Raw genomic sequence first — 23,158 nt, 5'->3', positions numbered from 1 at the left:
GCAATCTGATTTATCCACCCATAAAAACATATGAGGCAAAAGTTATCTCACAAATGGTTTATGGGGCGGGAGACCATGGTAATTTGACCCCAGCTGAAATGGCACAAAACACCTATTTATGAGAAGGCCTTTTTTTATACAGTCCTCCCTACAATGCAATACCCCCTTCAACAGAGATGAGCAATTTCAATTTTATTAATTAGATTTGTGCATCACCCTTCATCCAAAGAGCACAGGGAGGTTCACAACAACAAAATACGAAATGAAAACACAATTATACTACCCCAAACTCCACAACAGGGGCTTCAGACAAACCCACTTGCCCCAAGCGGAGAAGCTTCAAGGCAGACAGTTGTTTGTCTTTTCCGTTTTTAATGTATAGTTTTTATTGGTGCTTGTTATGTACTGAAGTTCTCACCCTGGGCCAGCAGGGGGATACTGTAGGTAGTTTTCACTCAGGTCCACATATGCAAATAAGGGATTGAAAGTAACGTTCAGTGATTGTATAGTTACAGAAAGTGGTTACAGTTACGTTGTAGTGGAGCTCTATATAAGCAGGCTGGCTGAACCCTTCAGTTCAGTTCTGTTCTGGCCTGTGAATAAACAAGAACTGTTTGAAAAATCGCTATGTTGTCTGATATGTTCACCCACAACTTAACAGTGCTAATTATGGTGATACATTTTATGGAATTTCACTTCTATATGAGCAATACTGTATAATATTGTTTTATTGGCATCAGTCTGTCTCAATAGAAAATGGGAGTGCGCCTCTGGGGTTGAAGTAAAATTGCTGGAGATTCACAACACCTAATGTGGCTGCAGAGACCCCCCTCTTGGCCTCACGGATGTAGTCCAAAGGAAATCAGAGCAATATGTTTCACACCAGCTTGGTTGCAGGGGTTGCCAGAGGGAGGCATACAAGGCACCATCCAACCGTCTTAGGGACTCCAGCCCGGATTTGTGTAAAGTTTACCCCTTAGCCTTTTCTTCTCCCAAAGATGTTCTGAAAGGTCTGGACTTTTCCTTAGGGTTTATTCCCAGAGTCTTTCCCACAGATGTGTGGCAGCAGATGTTTAGGATCAGTTTTCCTTCTCCTAGATGGGCTTCCTTCCCAGATTGACGAACCCCACCTGCCCTCTCATTTCCCTCTACAGCACATGCAGAAACTGCTTTGTTGACTGTTGGACCCACCATTGGTCTCGTCCATTCAATTCACTGGAGCCGGTCTTTGAATGCAGAGGAAGTCCCCAGCTCACCAAGGGTTTGAGCCAGTCAGGGAGAAGAGCAACTGTATTGCTCTCTTTCCCTCCCATCAGAATAAACAGTCCCTCTGAAAAATGAGTTGCCACCTGACTATTTTTAAACGCCTGTTCGGATAAGTATATTTTGTCATTTATCACGAGCATACTAACTTGGGTTTTCTTTAGTGGTTGTCAGTAGACAACGTTCTGTAATAATGGAAGGACCCTGTATTTTCTTCGCTCTTTCTCTCCCCCCCACCCCATTTAGATTAGCTTGGTTTTTTTATTGTATTGTATGGCAAAAGGTTTCAATAAAATCTGTGGGAGGCTGGGAAGACCCTGCTCTATATCCAAGCTATCCAAGGGTTTGAGTCAAAGCCATTCCCAGGGTGTGGCCGCTGTTGCATGCTGACAGCTTCTAGGAGCCACAGGTGAGAGCTGAGTGCAGAGAGCTAAGGAGCACAACATGTTGTCCACCAGAGATACTCCTCCTCCTCGAATGCCCCATATATCCCATAAATACTGCACACAGTACAGTGGCACCTCGGGTTACATACGCTTCAGGTTACATACTGTCAGAGCTGCCTCTAGGTCCCAGCTCACAGAGGACCAACGCCAGGCTGATGTTATGTACAAAAGTCTTTATTGAAGTTTAACTTCCATTTCAAAGCCAGAGCGTGCAGCCCTACGTCTAGACTCTAGATCAGCGAAGTCCCGTCTGAGTCTCCGCCCCTTCCACACCAGTTTAAGATCCTAGCCCTGCTCCACCTCCTGCGCTGCTCTCTTCTCCTCTGGGTCCTCCTGCCCTCTGGGGCATTGCCCTTTCTGGACTCTTCCGACGCTGAGTCGCTTAGCTCCTCCCCCTGCCTCCAGCTTGCTTTAGGACCCGGTTCCCAATCCTCACTCTCTGCTGTCCCGCGCTCCTGTACATTTGAACTTGCTTCTCGCGCCAACCCAGTGACCTTTCTCCTAACCGTTACACTACTTCTATCACTGCTTCCCTCTTCCGTGACACTGGCCGGATCTGACCTCCCCTCCGTCACCCGACTCTCCGACGGAGGCATGGTCAGCTCTGCCTCGTCTTCTCTCCCTGGTGGGGAATGCACTGGCCCCGATGCTTGGGACTCTTCCCCCCCACTCTGCTCTGGTGGGGAAGCTGATCCTGATTTCCAACTACTGCTCTGGGAGTCCCTGCTGCCCCCTTGCTCCTGGGGCGTTCCCCCTGCCCCTGGGAACCCCCTGCCCCTGGCCACTGGCGCCCCCTTCTGTGAATCTTCCGATTCGCTGGAGAGGCTCATGGAATCCCTCGGACCACTGTCCTCTTCTCCTACGCTCCCCTCGGATTCTTCCCCTTCGCTCTCCATTTCCCCTCTTCCCTGTGCCTCTGCTCCTGAGCCCCTGACACATACGCTTCAGGTTACAGACTCCGCTAACCCAGAAATAGTGCTTCAGGTTAAGAACTTTGCTTCAGGATGAGAACAGAAATCGTGCTCCAACAGCGCGGCAGCAGCAGGAGGCCCCATTAGCTAAAGTGGTCCTTCAGGTTAAGAACAGTTTCAGGTTAAGAACAGACCTCCGGAACGAATTAAGTACTTAACCCGAGGTACCACTGTATATAAATACTATAAAATAGTATACAACTACTTTCAATGAATACATTTCTGCTGCATTTCATAACAAGCATTAGCAGAGCAAGGGTTCTTCATGCTATTCCTGTGGATACTTAGTCCAGAAACTGTTAAGCCACTAAAACTCAAACTGAATATGTGGTTAGACACAGGATATGGCAGTTCTTCAGACATCTTGGCTGCTTCCCCTCCCCCCTAAATTTAGACACAGAATGGAGATTTCATCATGCATTTAGGTGGCAGATGTTGAGCAGTGGGGAATAGACAGAACTATGAGTGCCACAAGGCCTCCCTGTACCCCCTACACTAGCCTGCTGCCCTCAAGTGCAGTGAAGGATACTGTCCTTTCATCAGTATTGAAGTACGACTCAACTACCAGGCCAATTGGCTTCTGTATGTGTGTTGGAGGAGGGCACCATCTTCTCCTTTGCCTCAGGCAGCAAAATGTCTTGAACCGGCCCTGGTCTGAGTGCTCTTCAAAGTACCATGCACACTTCTACTGTGCTGCCCCATTCTGGGAGACCCCTTCCTGAGCTAAAACTCTCCCACGAGAGGTGTGTGAGGCTGGGTGTCGCACCATGTGGGGCACCCCCTACCTGAGTCTGCTGCAGGCAGGGGTTTATACAGTGGTGCCTCGCAAGACGAAAAGAATCCGTTCCGCGATTCTCTTCGTCTAGCGGTTTTTTCGTCTTGCGAAGCAAGCCCATTGACGGCTTAGCGGATTAGCGCTATTAGCGGCTTTTAGAGGCTTATCGGTTTAGCGGATCAGCTGATAAGCGGCTTAGCGGCTTAGAAAAAGGGGGGGGGAGGAAAAAAAGTTGGAAGAACTCGCAAGACATTTCGTCTTGCGAAGCAAGCCCATAGGGAAATTCATTTTGCGAAGCGCCTCCAAAACGGAAAACCCTTTCGTCTAGCGGGTTTTCCGTCTTGCGAGGCGTTCATCTTGCGGGGCACCACTGTATTCTGATTGGCTGCCAATTGCTCCAAATTCAGAGTGCATACCCAAAATGGTGTGGGTGCATGTGGAGTGAGGACCTGGTTTTCTGAGATGAAGCATAGGCCATTGTCTCTTATGGTAAGTATCCTGAGGCACCACCCTTTCGGTGGGTGTAGTTTGCGCCTAGTTACAACACATACCCTCCAACATTTCTCCGATGAAAATAGGGACGCCCTAAGGAAAAGTGGGACATTCCGGGATCAAATCAGAAACTGGGATAGCTTCTGTAAATTCGGGACTGTCCCTGGAAATCAGGGACACTTGGGGGGTCTGACAATGGTATAGTAGCAAGCTGAGCAGGAATTGGATGTGTTGTATGTCCTTTGACCTGCCTGACCTTCTCCCTGCAATTGTTGGCTACTCATATATACTCATATATACTCTTTCTTTGTGACTTCTCCTTTATTCCATTTCTTATACAGGCCCTTCTAAAATCTCAGCTAATCTACATGTTTCTTATTCTTCTGCAGCCACGCCAGTTTCTTTAGATGCCTCAGACTGTTCTTTCTACAGCCTGTAGTAGTTGGAAACTGGATAGGCAGGTAGCATCTCGAGAAAACCCACGTCCCTGTTTCTGGAATACTTGCTGTATTTAGGGCAGGAACCCAGCTGTGCATATGGTGCAAATCACATGGAGTGGCTGGAGATGATTGGGTGCTGAGGAACTCTGTCTGTGTGTACTGCATGGATTGGATGTGCTGCTAACACAGATCACCCCTAAGTTAGGCACACCCTAAACACCGTGCCAGAACAGACGTTGCTGATGTTCTTCCACTGGATTTGATTAACCACAGTCTTGTGCAACTCATCATACTCTTTGCTTGAGGTGAAATTAATAGACCAGGGTTGTGAGCCATACAGGCCAATTCGGTGCATATTTATTCAAAGTAAGCCTGCGTAATTCAAATATACTTGCTCCCCAGGTGGGTGTGCATACAGTCACAGCCTGTGTAAGTTTATGTAGAAATTAGAAATAAGAGCCTTAAAACAATGAAGGAAATCGTGAAGGATAAGATTATCAGAGACTGCTATCTCTAGCTCAGAGGCTGCCTCTGAATACCAGCTGCTAAGAGAGGAAGGTTATTGCCTTCCTATCTTACTTGTGGGCTTCCCATAGGCATCGAGTTAACAGGATACTAGACTAGTTGCTATAACCTTCAATCAGATCCTGCAAGTCTCTTCAAGGAGGCTTAGTTTGGTCAGACTCAAGTAAAATAAACAAATACATACATTACTTCTGGTAAAGGAGCCACCATAGCAGCTAGAGGTCTGTGAAAAATTTGTGTACTGGGCTTTTTAGACTTGTCTACTCATGTATTATCTGAAATTAAAGGGGCACATTGGTTGCCAGATGCGATTCCCCCCCCCCCAAGCTCTCCTACCCCAGTACCAAGACTTGTACACCAGAGAAAAGGAAGGTGTCTGTCTTGGGATGCTTACTGTCTGATAACAACCGAATTGGCAGCTTCCTTATGCTCTGTGTGTTCAACAGCAGACAAAACATTTCCTGATACATAACTCAGTTTAATATATAACTTGGTGATCATAATGCTGAGAAAAGCTTCGCCTAGTGAAGCCTGCAAGTGGCTTCTGTTAAAGATTATAAGAACTGGGCTAGTTTGTTTGTTTTTATGTGGCAATCCTAAACTCTCACCAGGTGCCCCAAAATGCAGCACTCCTATGCCTTTAATAGTTCTGTAGAAAACAGAATGAAGAGGCAGAAATCTCAGGAATGATCTGGATTGATGATGAGGCATTATGATGGGGTGAGGAGGAAGGAGAGAGAGCCAGTAAGGATTCACCAGAAGTGGCAGTTTAAGCCTGTGCAGCTTTCTTCACTTCCCTGCATGAGAAGCTGTACTAAGTGTCTTCTTTCTCACAGCCGCTGAAAGTGCCCAGGTCATCCTACAGCTGGAAAGCAAAAACAATGTGGAATGCAGCACAATGCAATGATGATCAGGGATGGCATATTGCTTTTTCGTGTTTTGTACATCACCCTGGGATCTAATATGATGAAGGATGCCATATGAATGTTTTCAATAAGTAATGTTTTCAATCAATAAATCAACACACTCCTGCACTGGACTGATACATCACAACACTTTGGGGAGGGGTTCCTGTTGGATATGGAATCAGGACCTAAAAGAACAGGAGGAGCTGAACTAGAGGTGCTGGTGTTTAAAATGAAATATTCTTTAAAGCAGTCAAGTATGGCTGATGGTGCTCTGAAGACCAAAGGGAAAAGACTTTATAAACCAAAGGGGAAAGACTTTATAAACCAAAAGAGCGACAGCAAAAGATAAGGAGAGAAATGAGGAGGCCTTAATGCAGGGAAGATTGTGACGCATTAAGAAGGCTAGAACAGACCGTTCTGTAGATGTGTAGTGTATCATCTCAAATGGCTGTAGTGCAAAATCAGGGCTGCATTGCAGAGAGACTGCTGGTTATGCTGATGTCCTTATCTACATGTACAGGACAGGGACCAGGGTGTACCTAAGGCTTTCTGGCATGTGAAGTTAAGGCATTAGGTATGCCATATAAGCACACCCAATGTCTACGTAAGTCCCCTACGGGCAAGCCCTTGTAATTCAAGTGACTTTCATATTATGTGAAGCCCAGGTAGTTTCTGTACCCAACAGTCTGCCTTCTAACTTTGGGGAACAAAGTTACCATAATTGCTTCTTTATGAACAGTCTCTGAAGACTGTGGGAACAGAAGGTATGCTTCCAAAATCCCTCAGACTTCACCCTGAAAAAATCATCGTAGTTGGCATCCCGGGTGACCCTATACAGAGACTATGTCTCCTGTACTTTTACCAAATGTATAAAAGGTAAAGGGATCCCTGACTGTTGGGTCCAGTCGCAGATGACTCTGGGGTTGCAGCGCTCATCTCACTTTACTGGCCGAGGGAGCCAGTGTACAGCTTCCAGGTCATGTGGCCAGCATGACTAAGCCACTTCTGACGAAGCCAGAGCAGCGCACGGAAACACCGTTTACCTTCCCGCCAGAGCAGTAACTATTTATCAACCTCACCCCATTGCGGGGATTTGAACCGCCGACCTTCTGACCGGCAAGCCCTAGGCTCTGTGGTTTAACCCACAGCACCACCTGCGTCCCTGTATACCCAAATGTATACAGGAAGGCATTTCAGCAAGTGCAGCTTCTCATCTTTACCTAGCCTGCTGTCCTTGCTGATGTTCTCTCTTCTGCATAATTCCTGTCCTGGGTGTCTAGTGATTCTATTTGTTGTTTATTTTTTAAAAAAGTAGCCTCAAGAGAAGTCATACGGGGCTACATCATAGCTAGCACAAGCTCTCAAAAAGGCAGGAATGGGGAGCCTGTGGCCCTTCAAATCCCTAACCACTGGCCAAGATGACCAGGGCTGATGCGAGTTGAAAGTCTAATAATATTTGGAGGGCCACAGGTTCCCCATCCCTGCTTCAATGGAAGGTAGACTTGATAAGACTTACACTCCCTCTGAAGAAACAGGTATGTAGCTTGACATTACTTCCTAGTCTCTAGGAAATAGGGGACTTACTCTGTCTGAATACTCACTAAGCCACAAATCTCATCAGACACAGCTTTGCCTCCCTCCGTGAGGGAGCCTTCCCAGACCCGCTGAAAGAGGCGGTTATTAAACCGCTTCTTAAAAAACCATCTTTAGATGCGGCCACGATGGCCAATTATCGCCCAGTCTCAAACCTCCCATTCTTGGGCAAGGTGATTGAGCGAGTGGTTGCTGAACAACTCCAGGCACGCCTGGAAGAAGCGGACCATTTGGATCCCTTCCAGTCGGGATTCAGGCCTCATCATGGGACTGAAACTGCCTTGGTCGCACTGGTTGATGATCTCCGGCGGGCTAGGGACAAAGGTGAGAGCTGTTTCCTAGTTCTGCTGGATCTCTCAGCGGCGTTTGATACCATCGACCATGACATCCTTCTGGACCGTCTTGAGGGGCTGGGAGCTGGGGGCACTGTCATACAGTGGTTCCGCTCCTTCCTCCTGGGCCGTGTTCAGAAAGTGGTGGTGGGGGATGAGTGTTCAGACCCCTGGCCGCTCACTTGTGGGGTGCCTCAGGGTTCTGTCCTCTCCCCCATGCTTTTCAACATCTACATGCAGCCGCTGGGAGAGATCATCAGGAGGTTTGGGCTGGGTGTTCATCAGTATGCAGATGATACCCAGCTCTACCTCTCTTTTAAATCAGAACCAGTGAAGGCGGTAAAGGTCCTGTGTGAGTGTCTGGAGGCGGTTGGAGGATGGATGGCGGCTAACAGATTGAGGTTGAATCCTGACAAGACAGAAGTACTGTTTTTGGGGGACAGGAGGCGGGCAGGTGTGGAGGATTCCCTGGTCCTGAATGGGGTAACTGTGCCCCTGAAGGACCAGGTGCGCAGCCTGGGAGTCATTTTGGACTCACAGCTGTCCATGGAGGCACAGGTCAAATCTGTATCCAGGGCAGCTGTTTACCAGCTCCATCTGGTACGTAGGCTGAGACCCTATCTGCCTGCGGACTGTCTCGCCAGAGTGGTACATGCTCTGGTTATCTCCCGCTTGGACTACTGCAATGCGCTCTACGTGGGGCTACCTTTGAAGGTGACCCGGAAACTACAACTAATACAGAATGCGGCAGCTAGACTGGTGACTGGGAGCGGCCGCCAAGACCATATAACACCGGTCTTGAAAGACCTACATTGGCTCCCAGTACGTTTCCGAGCACAATTCAAAGTGTTGGTGCTGACCTTTAAAGCCCTAAATGGCCTCGGTCCAGTATATCTGAAGGAGCGTCTCCTCCCCCATCGTTCTGCCCGGACACTGAGGTCCAGCTCCGAGGGCCTTCTGGCGGTTCCCTCACTGCGAGAGGCCAAGTTGCAGGGAACCAGGCAGAGGGCCTTCTCGGTGGTGGCGCCCGCCCTGTGGAATGCCCTCCCATCGGATGTCAAGGCGATGGACAACTACCTGACATTCAGAAGACATCTGAAGGCAGCCCTGTTCAGGGAAGTTTTTAATATGTGACATTTTAGTGTATTTTTTATCTCTGTTGGAAGCCGCCCAGAGTGGCTGGGGAAACCCAGCCAGATGGGCGGGGTACAAATAATAAATTATTATTATTATTATTATTATTATTGAAAACACGTTCAATATAAAGAACCATATGGAACCATATACCTGTGATCATAATCTGAGGCCTTTCCTCACGTGCTCTCTTCCACTGAAGGTCTAGAGGGTGCAACCAGGGAATGGGCTTTTTCAGTGGTGGCTGTCCACTTTTGGAACGGCGCATCTGGCACCATCATTACATATCTTTAGGCGCCAGGCAAAACCATTCCTTTTTAATTGGGCCTTTGGCTTTTACATATCTATGGCCTTTTTGTATAATGTAGATTAAAAAAATAATTGCTGGTTTTACTTTCTTTGTTTGTTTTTTTTTTGCTTACAATATTGTAAGTCGCTTTGAGTTGCCATAAAGGAAATGGACTTATTATTATTATTTATTAGACTAGAGACATTTTGCGAAAGGCAAGAGGCATGAAGAGAGAAGCCACTTTCTTTTTGCACTGTTGAAACCATCACTCACTTGTGGGACTGTTCTGGGGTGGTTGGCTCATCTGCATGGTGACAGCTGACAAATGAGTGCACATTTGAAGGTTTCAATAATGCTTTTGGCTGGCATGCATATTTGTGGTATGATAAAGTAAAAGCACACAAAGCTTTAAAAAATCATATTGTTAGAAAAGCATTGTTTAATGTTTGGATAAGATATAAGGATTTGTTAGAAAAGAAAACCCCAAGATGGTTTGTTAGAAAAGAAAACCCCACCAATGGAAGCGAAGGCACAGAAAAAACTCAATATGGAGGCCAAATGGCCAAAATATTGGGAAATTTTGGAACAAGATGGAGACAGAATAAAATCGCAGAGTTTTGAAAAATTGAAAAATAAAGTGCGAGATTGGCTCCATTATTATCAAATAATGGAGGCATACAATTTGGACAAAAAAGTTGGTTTCCAGGTGGAAAAATCAAAATTGGAAACAGAATTGTTAGATTCAAAAATCAAGAATTTGTCAAGAATGTATAACTTGCTGTTGAAATGGAACACGCAGGATGAAATGGTGAAATCTGATATGATTAAATGGGCACAAGATGTTGGACATAACATAATGATGGCTGACTGGGAACAGTTATGGATCACAGGTATGAAATTCACTGCATGTAATGCCCTAAGAGAAAACTTAATGAAAATGATTTATAGGTGGTACGTGACACCAGTCAAGCTTGCAAAAATTTACCATTTGCCCGATAATAAATGTTGGAAATGTAATGAGATTGAAGGTACATTCTTTCACCTTTGGTGGACATGCCCAAGGATTAAGACATTTTGGGAGATGATTTATAACGAAATGAAAAAGGTATGCAAATATACCTTCCTGAAGAAACCAGAGGCCTTTCTCCTGGGCATGGTCGGCCAATTGGTGCCAAAGAAGGATAGAACTTTTTTTATGTATACAACAACAGCAGCAAGAATACTCACTGCGAAGTATTGGAAGACACAAGATTTACCCACCCGGGAAGAATGGCAGATGAAGTTGATGGACTATATGGAATTGGCAGAAATGACTGGCAGAATCTGAGACCAGGGAGAAGAGTCGGTGGAAGAAGACTGGAAAAAGTTTAAAGATTATTTACGGAAATATTGTAAAATTAATGAATGTTAGAAAAATGTTGGAATGAAGTTATATGGCTTTAGTAGAAATGTTATAAGGAATTAAGTATAAACAGATTAATAGAGTATTAAAGGAAAAAAAATAAGGTTAGAATGTGTTAAGATAATTATAGGATATAAAACAGAGGAAGATGGAAAGGAATTGCTGAAACAATTAACAGAAGTGGAATACAAAAAGGGAGGTGTGAGGAGGTCGTGGAAATAAGAGAATGAAAGATAAGATATTGAAATTATTTGATGTGTTTTAAACTGTTTTTGTTTTGTTTTGTTAATGTGTTAGTGTTATGCAGTGTTTTTGTATTGTATTGTATTGTTCTTTTTTTGTAGTGTTTAAATTGTTGGAAAAGTAATAAATATTACTTCTAAAAAAAAAGACAAATGAGTGCACATTCATCTCACAAAATGCACTGCACCCATCAAAGTGCTGCCAGTTGCCTTCATGGATTTATTATTACCAAGGGTGAGCGCTCCATGTTTCCACATTCACAGAGCGCTATAGCCAACACTTCCGTGGGTCATCAGCTAGTGTTTGCTTATTGCAATTCTGACAACTTGCTAAGACTGCAGAGCTCTAGTTGGTCAGCTGCCCTAGTAGATTAGCTATACAGGTAACTCACAACTTATGTGCATTTAACTTACATGCTTTCAGGTTTACGTGCTTGGCAAAAACATAAAAAATAAAAATAAAAGGAGGGCGGAAAGGGGACAGGCATCCAGGAGAAAAGACTTTGACAATGGCAATTGCCATCAAACCTAATGTGTTTTGACTATACACATTTTTTGCTTTACACACTATCCCTAGAACATAAACCCCCACGTAAATTAAGTGGTGGTGCTGTGGGTTAAACCACAGAGCCTAGGACTTGCCGATCAGAAGGTTGGCGGTTCGAATCCCCACAACAGGGGGCGCTACTGTTGCTCGGTCCCTGCTCCTGCCCACCTAGCAGTTCGAAAGCACGTCAAAGTGCAAGTAGATAAATAGGTACCACTCTGGCGGGAAGGTAAACGGCGTTTCTGTGCACTGCTCTGGTTCGCCAGAAGCGGCTTAGTCATGCTGGCCACATGACCCGGAAGCTGTACGCCAGCTCCCTCAGCCAATAAAGCGAGATGAGCACCACAACCCCAGAGTCGTCCATGATTGGACCTAATGGTCAGGGGTCCTTTTACCTTTACCTATACTACAAAGTATTTATTTCTTCACAGTATAGGTTTGTAATATGGCAGGTCTTGTACAGCCACACTGTCCTTTATACCCACCGCAAATCAATAAAATCTGACCTTATTTTAAGCTAGGTTAAGAAACTAGCACTTGAATTTTAAGTATATGCACATACAAAAATAATGAGCTGCTACACCCGTTTCTCAGAGTATCAGTAGGTGGCGCTATAACCAAGCATGTTGAAACCTACTGCTCACCTATTTTGCCATACAGAAAGATGGTACCCACTGAGCTGTTTCTTCAAGGGGGATAAAAACAAAAGATCTGGACAAATCACTCACTCCTGGTTGTGGCTGGATTCCTGAACATGAAATTTTAAATACAGCAGAGGAGGGTTAGGGCCTCTGTTTTTTGCTTTCACTGATATACTGGCTAACCATAAGAGTTATTTTGCCCACCGTTCGCCGCTGGCTAGTGGCTGTTATATTGTTGTCGTCTGTCTTGGGAGGCAATGGAGGAGTGCAACTTTGGCCTGTTGGATGCTTGCAGTGCCTGCTGTGGTTGTAGAGGGACATGTTTTGTTGCAATTGTAGAGACGTTAAACAGCTGGGGAGGGAGGAAGAAAAAGCTTTAGAAAAAGCTTTTTTTGTTATTGGCATAAGAGATGAAAAGCTGTTTTCTAACAGGCTGCAAATGCCAATAAGAGTGTTTCTTTACTTTGGTATTACAGATAGTGTTCCATTTCAGCCAAAATGGTGCCTTTTCCTTTCAGAAGTTTGGCAGATGCAGCTATCTTTGCTCCACCTGGGAGAAAAGTGTCTATAGAATTTCTGCACAGCCTTCAAAGCAGGAAAGGATAAACCCTTAGCCAGTCACTGCCACAACATACATTTAAAGCATAAATTTAGGGTTTTCCCCAAAGAACCTGGGAACTGTAGATAGAAACCGGTTTGTCGTCTTCTCCGTTTGACCAAGCTACACCTAGCTTGTGTCGCTCTTCTAAACCTGCGAACAGAACAGCCACGTGCCGTGGTTGGACTCCAAGTCAAATCAGCCCTGGCCACTATGGACAATGGTTAAATACTATGGGTTGCAGCGCAGCAACATCTGGAGGGACACAGCTTCATACGTTGTGGGGTGTGAGGGAATAAAATATGCCTGTAAAGGGAAACTTTAACCAACACTTCCTTGTCTTTGAAACATGGCTCACGAAAGCAATCCAACCGGTGAGGCCCTCCTTACCACTGTGACCTTTCAGCTGTTCCAACTTTCCCTGTTGCAAGTTATTTAGGAACCCTGCCTTTAAAAGATGCAAGCATTTTGGGGTGGGGAGAAAGACTGCACTTTGGAACTCCCTGCCTGTTGAGATCAAGTAGGCGCTTTCACCATACTACTCTTTTCGGCACCTGCCAAAAATCATTCCTGTTTAGGCAAGCCTACTCGGATGCTAGGAAAGCTGAGGTAATCTCAACCCGTTTTAGTATCTTAACTTTTTTTATGTTTTAAAGTAAGGTCGTGAACCTCCCCCCCCCCATTTTATTGTTTCATCCTTTTGTAAACCGCTTTTGATTTTGTTTGTTTTTTTTGCAATCAAGCGGTGGATAAAATTTTATGAAACAAACAAACCAGCTGCTGTTGTGAGAAGGCGGCTGGGGGGGGGGGCAGTTGAATTTCAAAGCACTGAAAACTGTTATTCACCCCCCCCAAAAAAAATTAAACTCCTGTGTAATTACACTTGTTCTTCTACCTGCGGGTGAGGAGCTGGAATATGCTGTCTTCCCACCTCGGACAATTTAATTTTACAGTAATATCACCATGGAGGCTCTCTAGCACATAAACGTCAAAAACTCTATGCTCAGATCGTCACTTCCGCTTCCGGCCAACGCAGTAACACCTTGTCAGTAGTTGCCGGGAACATGGCTCCCACCGTGGAGTCGGCGGCGGGTCCTGGGTCAGCGGCCGAGCTCCTGCTGCAGAGACTAGAGCTAGTAGGAGCCCAAGGCGAAGCGAGGCTCTGCAGCTTGGAGGCGGCTGCGGCGCTGGGCTTGGACCACCAGGTGCTGGTCGGGGCCGTGAAGAGCCTGCAGTCGTTGGGGGAGGTAAGTGGGCGTGGCCGGCCACGCCCCCTGAGCCGTCGCGGGTGTGGCGTCATCCTTACCTGCGCCGATAGGGGCTGCGCTCGGAAGGAAGAGGGGGAACAGGAGAACTGCGCATGCGTGCTGCCCTGTGTTCTCTTGGTAGCCGAGCGTCGCTCTATGGCTCCTTTAAGAAAATGACAGGGGGCGGAGCGTAGGATCCCCACAGAGTTATTAAAAGGGTAGATGGGCACACTCCTTTTTTGAATGGAGGGTGTGTGGACTTTGCTTTGTTTTAACATTTCCCTGAGGCGTGAAAGCGAGAGTTGCAGTGTTGTATCCCCAAATTTCAGGTTAGGCTTGACTCCGCAGCCTTTCTCCACCTTGGGTCTCCCCCCCCATATGTCGTCGAACTACAACTCCCAGCATCCCCAGGTAGCAGGACAAGCAGTTAGGGATGATGGGAGTTGTAGTCCAACGTCAGGACGGAGACCCAAGTTTGGCAAAGGCTGGTCTTGAAAGCAAGCCACTTGTGTTCTGCAGTTGCTGCTGCTTCACAGGCTGGGCCAAAACAGAGAGTAGAGCCTTACTTAAAAACAAAACAAAACAACCAACAGCCTGATGTTTCTCTAGGGGGCTTAGTTTGGTTAGAATCGAGTATACACTTCCAGACTTAATGCTAAATACATTTCTTCTGGTAAGTGAGCCACTATAGCTGATGGAGGGCCGTGAAAATATGTGTCCTGTGGGCCTTTTAGACTCGTCTACTTATGTACTAGGGATGCGAGTGGCGCTGTGGGTTAAACCACAGAGCCTAGGACTTGCCGATCAGAAGGTCAGCGGTTCGAATCCCCGCGACGGGGTGAGCTCCCGTTGCTTGGTCCCTGCTCGTGCCAACCTAGCAGTTCGAAAGCACGTCAAAGTGCAAGTAGATAAATAGGTACCGCTCCGGCGGGAAGGTAAACAGCATTTCCATGCGCTGCTCTGGTTCGCCAGAAGCGGCTTAGTCATGCTGGCCACATGACACAGAAGCTGTATGCCGGCTCCCTCGGCCAATAAAGCGAGATGAGTGCCACAACCCCAGAGTCGGTCACAACTGGACCTAATGGTCAGCCCCTTACCCTTACCTTACTTATGTACTGTCTGAAACCAAAGGGGTGCATTGGTTTGCAGATGTAACCCCCCCCCAGCTCTCCTACCCTGCTATGAAACAGTATGGAGTAGTTGATAAAGTGTAAGATTTGGACTTGGGAAAACCAAATTAAAATCCATCCATAGCTATAAAGACTAGAGCAGGGGTGACTAATCTGTGGCAGTCATATGTTGCCAGACTCGCAACTCTCATGATCTCTAGCCAACATACCCAATGGTCAGGGTTGGTGAGATTTGCTGTCCAGTAACATTTGGACAGCCACCGGTTGGCCATTCCAAGCCTAGAGAACAACCCTGGACAAATAGATGTTAGCCTAACCAACTTGACAGGATTGTGAGGATTAAAATGCTCTCTTTTTGTTAAATGTCTTTCCAAAGTGCTCCTTCACAAAGTTTCCACTTGTCCTCTAAGATAGTCATGTCCTACAGTAGATCTTTCCAAACTGTGTGTCGCGACACGTCAGTTTGTCAATTGCAGTGTGTAGGTGTGTTGTGCAAAAACTCCCTGTTCTCCTCCTGGGACTGGAAAGGGGCTAGTTTGACCTCCGGTTTGCTAGTAAAACTGACTTACTGTGTCATGAAATGATGGTTGTTATTATTATTTATGTTTATTGTACTTTATATTGTCACTTTATAAATTAAAAGTATCTCCAGGTGACTTACAAACAATAACACATAAATTTAAATCAACATAGGACTAAAACTGAGTGAAAGTAAAAATACATTCAAATTTATAACGAGGCAGTATTTACACATCCCACCTACTGAAGAAGGCCACAGAAAATTAAAGACCAAAGAAAAAGGTTTTTGCCTGGTGCCTAAAGATAGATAGTGATGGTGCCATGTGTGTCTTCTAGGGAGATCATTCCAAAAGCAAGTTCAGTCTTGTTCTGACTGAAGAGCAGTTTCCTAAGAAAATGAAATCCTAGTAAAGACTTTTTTTGAAGGCTTGCTAGGGAGAAATCTCAGTGGTTTATCTCAGCATTGATATGGTGGGGGGCATTGAAAGCACCCTAAAATCTCCATCTCTCAGCTGTGGCCTACTTTCTTTGAGTCAATAAGACTGTGTCTGTGCTGTTCCATTTCAGGCTGCAAGTGTATTACATGATGAAGTATGATAACATATGACGAAGAAGATATTGCTAGAATTTTTCTGGCTGATATGCTTGTTTTTCATGTGCAAGGATTATTGATTGACTGCATGGAAAATCAGTTGCCATGTGAACCCCTAGCTACAATCTGAAGTGATTTAGCACAGGCATATGTTAGCCCTTTCAGCAAAAACTAGGACTGGATCGGGGTGGGGTTCTACACAAACAAATATTCCAGATGGACAGTAAAAACCAATGAGCTGTAAGATAATTGGGGTCTTTTCAGATAGGACCACAGGTATTCAGTTGTCTTTCAAATACCGCCTTATAACACTCCCTTTTTTCTGCTTCAAGCTCCAACCCCCACCTCCTTTCAGACCCTTTCTACCCGTGCTGATGTTCTCAATTGTCCTCTCTAGGTAATTGAGGCTGAGCAATGCACATCCAAGAAGTGGGAGCTGACACCTGAGGGCAAAGAAATTGTCCAGGAAGGGAGCCATGAAGTTCGAGTGTTTAACAGCATCCCCCCTGAAGGCCTGGTCCAGAGTGAGCTGATGGTAAAAGTCTACTGAGGTTATCTTCCCTGTGGGCTTATTTGATTATGTGGCTTTTGGATACCTGACAGTGTCACTTTTGGTTCTTTTCGCTGTAGAAGCTGCCAAGTGGAAAAGTGGGATTCAGCAAAGCAATGTCCAATAAGTGGATCCAGCTAGACAAGACCGCAGAAGGTGGACCCCGGGTCTTCCGGGCGGTAGGTAATCCTTACTCCTTATCAGTTTGGGTTTGGGTTTCTGCAGGGTATGTGTCAGAAAAGGGGTTGGACAGTGCAGATCAGTGTTGGTTTCAATCCAAGGATGTTGGGATGGGGAAGACGGCATCAGGGCTCTGAAGTTTCTCTTTTTTTCCCTTCTAGGTGGAGACTGTGCAGGACTCTGTCAGAGAGAAGCTGCTGCAGGTGGAGCAGGGTGAGGGTGACAAACTGGAAGAGAAGGACAAGAATGAACTGAAGAAGCGGAAACTCTTGGCAGAAGTGTGAGTTGAGCCTCTGTCATCCCACTCTGCATGGGATGATCTATGTTTCCAGGACTAATTTCACCCTTTTGCAGTAAAAATGTTCTACAGTCTCAATGAGCAGATTAGTTCATTGTGCATTCTCAGGGTATCTGAATGTGTGCCTGAACATTGGAAGAAAATTTCCTGTTTGGAAAGTGCTTTGCAGTTACCTCATTTATTGTTGCTTGCATTGCCAGGGAGCTGAGGCTGTGTGTGCGTGTGTGCGTGTGTGTGTGTGTGTGCGCGCGCGCGCGCTTGTGTCTGATTGGATCTATATCTGTGTTGGGATTTGAACCCACCTCTTTAGCATTGTATCCATTAGACTGCAGGACCTCTTGTTTACTGTGCTTGTTATATTTCGAAATGTTTATATTTGCTTTCAGGACCATTAAGACATACTGGATCAGTAAAGGAAATGCTTTCAGTACCACAGTTAGCAAGCAGGAAACGGACCTCACTCCAGAGATGATTGCCAGGTAAGGAACTGTTCTAGTCCTTATTTAAAGTTGGACTAATATGGTCTGTCTGTGTCTCTTTAGCTGCCATTTCAGTTTGCTCTTGGATTCTGGGTGTGAACCTTGGCTGTGAAAATGCTGGCTTCAAACCATAGAATCAAGATTATCCCACTCAGCTGTTGTGGGATTGCTGTTGTAGACATTAACCGTTTTGTAACAAATCTCAGCAGAACTCTTGACCACTCTGCTTGTTGGTAACTGCCTTCTCTGCATTCCTAGTTCTGCATGGAAGGTGATCTGAAAAGACCCGCAGCCCGTTGCAAAGTTAACTTTCCCCCCTGTTTTCCCTACACTTGTTCCTAAACTTTCAGTGGCTCCTGGAAAGATTTGAAGTTCAAGGCGTATAACTTTGAGGCACTGGGCATTATGCCTGAAAGTGGACATCTCCACCCACTCCTCAAGGTCCGCAGCCAGTTCCGGCAGATCTTCCTTGAAATGGGGTGTGTACTTCAATGTCTGCAAAATATTGGGGTATGTGGGTGTGACAAAATGGTGATTACGGGTGGTGAGGTGTGTTCTACCATGCCATGTGCGTGGTACATGCCCATGAGGCCTGCACAGCTGGCTGTAGATTCAATAAATGCCTGTCTTGGGGATTCTGCCCATCCTTGCTTCTTTTCCTCAGAGGAGGCAGTGCATTGTAGCCCAAGCCTGAAGTCATGGCACAGCCTGCTGAGGAGACTGGGCTAGCATTTGTCATTTACCCGCCCATGCAGACAAATCCATGTGACAAAGACTGTACTGGCAAAGCACTGGGACGGGAGCAAACCTTCCTCCACTGCTCTTCTAGGCTTGAGTACATCTCGATGTCCCTGCCCTGTGCCCATTGTCATTAGGCGGTCTTCTGTGATATGCCATGTTAATGGGGGGTGGGAGATAGACCTATTGCAATTAATGGGTCTAAATGAGTCGTTCTAATTAATTAATTTCAGTGGCTCAACCCTTGAAAAAAACTTTGCTTAATGGCTGTGTGTTTCCCTTCTCAGTTTTACAGAAATGCCCACCAATAACTTCATTGAGAGCTCCTTCTGGAACTTTGACGCCCTCTTCCAGCCACAGCAGCATCCAGCTCGGGACCAGCATGACACCTTCTTCCTAAAGGGTCAGTCACACTGCTTGGTCCACACACGACTTTTGTATCCGGTTTCATAGCTCGCAAAGAGGCTGTGCATCAGGTTCTTGGGACAGCGTCCTTTTGGGAGCCAGTTGAGCCCCAAGTATCTAGCATATGTTCTTTTCTTTGTGTTGGGTGTTTCATATCTTACGGGCTTTAGTGGAATGGCTCCCTATCTTCCTATGGATAGTGAGCAGTCCTCACCTCTCTTTATCTGGGGAGTAGTAAAGGGCTGACTCCAGCCTCTTTCTTTCTCTACTGGACCACCTGGAGCCCCACATGCCCAGTCACTTGCATGTGCCTTCTTCCTTCTAGATCCTGCTGAAGCCATTGACTTCCCCATGGATTACCTGAAGAGGGTAAAGAGGGTTCATTCACAAGGAGGTTACGGCTCTCAGGGGTAAGACTCAGCAGCATTTTTTTCTGCAGTTCTAGTGCTGGGCCTGGAAGTGCAAAAAGCAGGGCATGGTTATGAAAAGCATCTCCGCACCAGTCAGCTCACATTGGTGTGCAATGCGTCATACAGGAGAACAGATGGTTTCTTGCAGCAGCATATAGCATAGAGTTTTCTCCCATTCCCAAGTCTGGAGGGTGATGGGGGCACTTCTCTCTGTGACACTTGTGCTACAAGTTTAGGTGGAGAGAGTTGATTGGTAGGTGCTGTCATCTGGGCCACAGTGCTCTTGGAAATAGCCATGGGATCCATGTTCATTTGTAAACAGCAGAGGAGTTGAGATTTTGATCAGTAAGGAAGGGAAATCCCAAATCTGTATCATTCTGTTGGGAAATGGGAGACCCTTCAAAAAAGAAACTTGAGTCTAGCAGGCAAACTGTTTCTCTTCATTTTCCAAGCAATAGTACCCATCACTGGGCCTGTTTCAGCTCCTTTACCTCAGATATTAACTGCTGGAGTCACACTCCATATCTCAATCTTTCCCTCCCAGGTACAGATATGAGTGGAAACTGGAGGAGGCTCGGAAGAACCTCCTTCGGACGCACACCACATCCGCCAGTGCTCGCATGCTCTATCAGCTGGCGCAGCAGGTAACGATCCAGTAAAAACTCTTTCCTGCCTGGATGTATCCTAGCTATGAAGGCTGACAAAACAGGTCATTGAAGAGTTTCCGTACAAAGTAATGCCAGGCTTCATTTACCTAGGAACTGTCAGGCTGGAGTGGGGAGTACAAATTCAATTAATAATAGTAATCTAAAGCTGGTAGGATAACAACGCTCTGAGGCTGGGATGGTCTGCCTGCTGAGACTGAAGTACTTGAACCAATCCGAAGTGTGGGACTGTGACAACTACTTCTTCTCCTGCAGGAGAAATTCACCCCCGCCAAATACTTTTCCATCGACCGTGTCTTCAGGAACGAGACGCTCGATGCCACCCACCTGGCTGAGTTTCACCAGATTGAAGGGGTGGTAGCCGATTATGGCTTGACACTGGGCGACCTGATGGGTGTCTTGAAAGAGTTTTTCACCAAAATGGGTAAGAACTGTTGATTAAGAGGGAGGATACAGAGTGGACTCCAGTTGGGAAGCAGTCTGGCAGGAAACAGGCTCCTTGGTGGTTGCCTTCTCAGTTTTCAGGGACCAGGCTCCCAGCTCCATTCCTCTCTCTCTCTCTCTCTCTCTCTCTCTCTCTCTCTCTCTGTGGCAGGAATCACCCAGCTACGCTTCAAACCCGCTTACAATCCTTACACGGAGCCCAGCATGGAGGTGTTCAGCTACCACCAGGGTGAGTGCAGGAAGATAGCCGTGTACCATTCTGTGGAACTGTGACGCTGTGCCACAGGAGTCCTCCATGCCCCTGGCAGTATCTCTTTGCTCCTGCCCTTGGGAATCAAAGCAAGTTCCCTAGTACCTGAGCTGAATAGCAGCCGGTGTTACTGGCAGCAGAAGTCAGGTACACCAAGGAAAAGCTGTAAATCGTGGGTGGCTTTTGAGGGAACAGGGCAAGCAGTCCGAGCACTCTGAACTCGACTTGCATTCTTACCTGTGAGAAATTTCAGTTTTCCACCTTTGCCAAGAAGGCAGCTGCACACTCAGTGCCTTAAGAAGGAATTCCAACTGCCCCTGAATTAGCCTTTCATAATCCCCTTATGACTCATGCAGTTGCAAAAATTCTTCACCCTGATAATGCGCTATAAATTAGGACACTTTTCCACTGTGTCAACAGTAGTCTGAGAGTATGCCACCTATTCATAGGCCTTTCTATTTCTGGAGGTTCCATGTGTCCTGATATTTAAAGGACGTGCCCCAAACACCATGGCAACCTCCCCAGCCCTTCATTTGAAATGCAAGGCTGATGAATTTGATTTTACTTGAAATCAATACCTTCTTGCCTTTCAGGTTTAATCCTCATAATGCCCTCTTTCTCTATAAAACTTGAGAATAATGAAGTCAACGAAATGATAAAGGCAACAGAGAAGCAAATGTTCCTTAACCGTATTCTGGGGGTAGGGGAGGGCAGGTGAGGCAGGGGAAGAAAACCAGTGGAAGAGAGATTGGGTGTGCAAAGCATCCGCTAAAAATGTTTCATTGTTTTTAAAGGTTCTTAAGCTTTGAAGTAGCAGGAGCCACAGAACTGAGGCACAACCATAAAGAATGCCTCTATGTCCTCATTTTTGCTAGTATGGTGGTCTTTTATAATAGGGCCCAAACCATTTAGGACTTCAGACATCAACATCATCCTGAATTAGCTCACAAGGCTACGACAACACAGAGTCAGCGTTCACCCTTTGCCCCTTACAGCTGCAGTCACAGCCTCACAAGTTGCAGTGGGCTCCAATAAGTCAGCTGAAATGATTCCCTTGATTTGACCTGGGACAGTGTTGTGCATGAGCAGCCTGACACAAAAATACCTGCTTTGTGTTAGCACTTTTCGTTATGGGTGGGAGGTGTCCATATCTCTGACTTGCCCTCTGTCCCAGGGTGTTGTTCAGATTGGACTCCAGTAACCCCAGAGCTTGGGCTCTGCCTAGGCATGTGGCTTTGCTGCCCACCCTGACCCATTTCACTAGCCTAACAATACAACTTTTTTTCCAGGATTAAAGAAGTGGGTGGAGGTGGGCAATTCAGGGGTCTTCCGCCCAGAGATGCTGCTGCCTATGGGTCTGCCTGATGGGGTGACTGTCATCGCCTGGGGCCTTTCTTTGGAACGGTAAGTGTTTGGGCTGGAATGTGTGCCCAGGTTAAGCAATGGTGTCCTGTCCGGAAGGGCCCCAAGCCTGGGGGCTGCCTGTCTCTCTTGTCAGGGACCAAGGACTAATGCATGTTTCACCCTTTTAAGAGTCTTAAGTCAGCAGAGGCTGGAACTAATCTCAATAAAGCTTCAGTCTACAAATTGGCACCTTCTGTCTCCCAAGACTATAAATCTCTGTCGTGCGGCTGCATGACCCAAAGCCATGTGCCTTCCTCGCCTCTGCAGGATTAAACCTCACTCACCTCTTTCCCTCAGACAGGCTGTTTTCCCAGATCAAGCTTGTGAGCATCAGCAGTGCTGTAGCCACAGAACTTCTGTTGGGCCACAGAAGTTGTGTCAAAGGTGTATCCTATATTTAGAATGCCAAAGGGTATGGGGGAAAGATCCATTTGTTGGGATAGTTTGGACAAACCTATCCTGCTCTAGTTGTACTTCGCTGTAACTTTTTGCTATGGTCTAGTACATTAATACTATTTTTCAAATTTTATTTTAATGTCCGTTTCCTGTTGTTGGCTTTTGAAAAATGCTAGGGACATGAAAGTGGTATGAATGGAGATTTCTCCCTCTTCTCTTTCAGGCCCACCATGATCAGGTATGGCATCAATAATATCCGGGAACTGGTTGGTCACAAAGTCAATCTGCAGATGGTATACGACAGCCCGCTCTGCCGCTTGGATGCTTAGTCCACAGAAACTTTCCTCTCTTCAGAGACATCCCTATTTATTAGCACTGCTGCTTGTTGGAAAACTGGGCCTTTCAGGCTTCTATCCTCCACGCTTTTGGTTCCTTTGGGGGAAAGTGCCTGTCAAGCCATTCCGCTGTTTTGTATGGACGCTTTAGCCCCTACACCTTTTGGAGGGATCATGGGTGAATGGGTTCTCCCAATTTGTGTGGGGAATAAACTTGTAGCCCATGTTACATTCAGTAAAAGTGTCTCGACCACAAGTCTGTGATTAGTGTGAATAGTCAGGAATCGCTGCAGTTCTACTGATCTGTAGACGAGCATAGCTTGTCAGCTTTACCATCGTGACCTGTGGGAAAGTAACAAGCTGGAAGGGAAACTTCTGTACCTTTCACCACCCTGCTTATACCAAAATATTGGGGTATTTTTTTTGGGGGGGGAGGGGTCTTTCTCCTGCATGGTGGGAACTGGCTTGTAGGTGGGATATGATTGCCACGTCTCCCCACCGCACAAAAATTCAGCATT

The 23,158-nt window shown here is 46.2% G+C and overlaps 1 protein-coding gene and 1 long non-coding RNA gene across 6 annotated transcripts; one reads left to right on the top strand and one right to left on the bottom strand.

Moving 5' to 3' along the window:
• Positions 1–241: 241 nt before the first annotated feature.
• Positions 242–13,548, bottom strand: LOC309332546. Of its 5 annotated transcripts, none has more exons than XR_014152155.1 (4): positions 13,494–13,548; positions 12,205–12,352; positions 9,033–9,083; positions 242–593 (listed from the first exon to the last, which is right to left on the bottom strand). It is a non-coding gene; the product is annotated as an uncharacterized lncRNA (long non-coding RNA). The 5 variants fall into 5 exon arrangements; XR_014152156.1 differs by lacking the exon at positions 242–593 and adding an exon at positions 4,472–4,812; XR_014152157.1 differs by lacking the exon at positions 242–593 and adding an exon at positions 4,842–5,777.
• A 74-nt stretch (positions 13,549–13,622) lies between these two features.
• On the top strand, positions 13,623–22,881 carry FARSA (phenylalanyl-tRNA synthetase subunit alpha). The gene is made up of 13 exons (XM_081845268.1): positions 13,623–13,845; positions 16,484–16,621; positions 16,717–16,815; positions 16,978–17,096; positions 17,501–17,593; positions 17,944–18,072; positions 18,619–18,734; positions 19,062–19,146; positions 19,691–19,790; positions 20,067–20,235; positions 20,407–20,484; positions 21,795–21,909; positions 22,529–22,881. The coding sequence occupies exons 1-13, from the start codon at positions 13,663–13,665 to the stop codon at positions 22,632–22,634; spliced, it is 1,530 nt and encodes a 509-aa protein (XP_081701394.1). The 5' UTR covers positions 13,623–13,662; the 3' UTR covers positions 22,635–22,881.
• The last annotated feature ends 277 nt before the right edge of the window (positions 22,882–23,158 follow it).

This window comes from Podarcis erhardii (assembly GCF_964252035.2).
Source record: "Podarcis erhardii genome assembly, chromosome: 17".
Lineage (NCBI taxonomy): Eukaryota > Metazoa > Chordata > Lepidosauria > Squamata > Lacertidae > Podarcis > Podarcis erhardii.
Note: the sequence above shows the minus strand (reverse complement) of the source record. Positions and strands in the feature narration are given on the sequence as shown.